This window comes from Sebastes umbrosus, unplaced genomic scaffold (genome assembly GCF_015220745.1).
Source record: "Sebastes umbrosus isolate fSebUmb1 unplaced genomic scaffold, fSebUmb1.pri S37, whole genome shotgun sequence".
In the NCBI taxonomy this organism is placed as follows: Eukaryota; Metazoa; Chordata; class Actinopteri; order Perciformes; family Sebastidae; genus Sebastes; species Sebastes umbrosus.
Window position 1 is genome coordinate 144,406 of NW_023618442.1, and position 2,547 is coordinate 146,952.

General features: G+C 47.8%; 1 protein-coding gene across 1 annotated transcript; it reads right to left on the minus strand.

Moving 5' to 3' along the window:
• Positions 1 to 598: 598 nt before the first annotated feature.
• On the minus strand, positions 599 to 1,705 carry LOC119484207 (involucrin-like). The gene has a single exon (XM_037762885.1). It carries the CDS (start codon positions 1,703 to 1,705, stop codon positions 599 to 601), a length of 1,107 nt encoding a protein of 368 aa, XP_037618813.1.
• Positions 1,706 to 2,547: the final 842 nt, after the last annotated feature.

Here is a 2,547-nt window from a genome sequence, read left to right on the forward strand (position 1 = left end):
CAGTGAAATACTGACGTCAACATCATGCAGACAGCAGGTCCTCTTCATGGAGTCCTTCATGTCTCCAGAGGGAGCAGGTCCTCTTCATGGAGTCCTTCATGTCTCCAGAGGGAGCAGGTCCTCTTCATGGAGTCCTTCATGTCTCCAGAGGGAGCAGGTCCTCTTTACAATTCTTAGTCTACAAAATAAAACCAGTTTGTGTTCACAGCTGTTGAGGTCCAGAACTTCCTAACTGTCCCTCCTCCTCTCCTCTCCTTTGTGCTCTTCTCCTCTCCTAACCTCCTCCTCTCCTCTCCTTTGTGCTCTTCTCCTCTGCATCAGTATTGTGTCTCTGCCCACTCTCAGATTTACCGTCTTACATAAAGTCATTAGTCCAGCTGGTTCACTGATGCTGTGAACAATGTTCAGATCTCCTCTCTGCTCCTCTTCATCCTCTGTTTCACTGTCTACTGGTAGATCTCCTCTTCATCCTCTGTTTCACTGTCTACTGGTAGATCTCCTCTTCATCCTCTGTTTCACTGTCTACTGGTAGATCTCCTCTTCATCCTCTGTTTCACTGTCTACTGGTAGATCTCCTCTTCATCCTCTGTTTCACCGTCTACTGGTAGATCTCCTCTTCATCCTCTGTTTCACTGTCTACTGGTAGATCTCTCTGCTGCTCTTCATCCTCTGTTTCACCGTCTACTGGTAGATCTCCTCTCTGCTCCTCTTCATCCTCTGTTTCACTGTCTACTGGTAGATCTCCTCTCTGCTCCTCTTCATCCTCTGTTTCACTGTCTACTGGTAGATCTCCTCTCTGCTGCTCTTCATCCTCTGTTTCACTGTCTACTGGTAGATCTCCTCTCTGCTCCTCTTCATCCTCTGTTTCACTGTCTACTGGTAGATCTCCTCTCTGCTCCTCTTCATCCTCTGTTTCACTGTCTACTGGTAGATCTCTCTGCTGCTCTTCATCCTCTGTTTCACCGTCTACTGGTAGATCTCCTCTCTGCTCCTCTTCATCCTCTGTTTCACCGTCTACTGGTAGATCTCCTCTCTGCTCCTCTTCATCCTCTGTTTCACTGTCTACTGGTAGATCTCCTCTCTGCTGCTCTTCATCCTCTGTTTCACTGTCTACTGGTAGATCTCTCTGCTGCTCTTCATCCTCTGTTTCACCGTCTACTGGTAGATCTCCTCTCTGCTGCTCTTCATCCTCTGTTTCACTGTCTACTGGTAGATCTCCTCTCTGCTCCTCTTCATCCTCTGTTTCACTGTCTACTGGTAGATCTCTCTGCTGCTCTTCATCCTCTGTTTCACCGTCTACTGGTAGATCTCCTCTCTGCTCCTCTTCATCCTCTGTTTCACCGTCTACTGGTAGATCTCCTCTCTGCTCCTCTTCATCCTCTGTTTCACCGTCTACTGGTAGATCTCCTCTCTGCTCCTCTTCATCCTCTGTTTCACCGTCTACTGGTAGATCTCCTCTCTGCTCCTCTTCATCCTCTGTTTCACCGTCTACTGGTAGATCTCTCTGCTCCTCTTCATCCTCTGTTTCACCGTCTACTGGTAGATCTCCTCTCTGCTCCTCTTCATCCTCTGTTTCACCGTCTACTAGTAGATCTCTCTGCTGCTCTTCATCCTCTGTTTCACTGTCTACTGGTAGATCTCCTCTCTGCTCCTCTTCATCCTCTGTTTCACCGTCTACTGGTAGATCTCCTCTGCTCCTCTTCATCCTCTGTTTCACTGTCTACTGGTAGATCTCTCTGCTCCTCTTCATCCTCTGTTTCACCGTCTACTGGTAGATCTCCTCTCTGCTCCTCTTCATCCTCTGTTTCACCGTCTACTGGTAGATCTCTCTGCTGCTCTTCATCCTCTGTTTCACTGTCTACTGGTAGATTTACTCTCTTATGTAAAGTCCTCAGTAAAGGTAATGTGTAGACGCCCACGCAGGAGTCCGGCCTGAGAGGAATATGTCGTACTAATGGAACACAAAAGAGCAGGAGGAGGTGGTTGAGGGATAGATTACAGCAGGGAGACATGAGGATGAGGAGCTAGAGATAGAGGAAGAGGAGGAAGAGGAGGAAGAGACACTAAGCTGACAGAGAGGAACACTATCATGCTGTTACACATTTCTACCGCTTACTTTAACTCCTTTTCTTCTCTTCCTATTGTTCCTCATCCTCTCATTATAGACGCTCTGCTTCCTCTCGTGGACCAGCAGCGCGGCCAGATTACAGTCAGGTGCATCTGGAGCGTGCCAAAAGCACCTTTGGTAATTCCGTGGCCCGGTTCTCCTTGGGTCCAGGGTTGGATCAGACCAAACGGTTCTGTCTCGGTTCTGTCTCGGTGCTGTAAACTAGCAGGTTTTACAACGTTGCAGATGGACGCGTTGCAAGTAGTTGCAAATTTCAACTGGTCTTGTTGCTCATCTTTGGTCTGAACCGGTTATTCAGTTATTTAAGGTGATATGATGTCACCATCCAAACGGAGCGCCAGATTTCAACTGAAGATTTTTTAAAATACACACTCCCACAGTGTGTGTTTGTGTGTGTGTGTGTGTGTGTGTGTGTGTTT

What these genes read in the sequence shown, in the direction of transcription:
- LOC119484207 (XM_037762885.1), bottom strand. Translation starts at nt 1,705, where the DNA reads ATGAAGAGGAGCAGAGGAGATCTACCAGTAGACGGTGAAACAGAGGAT.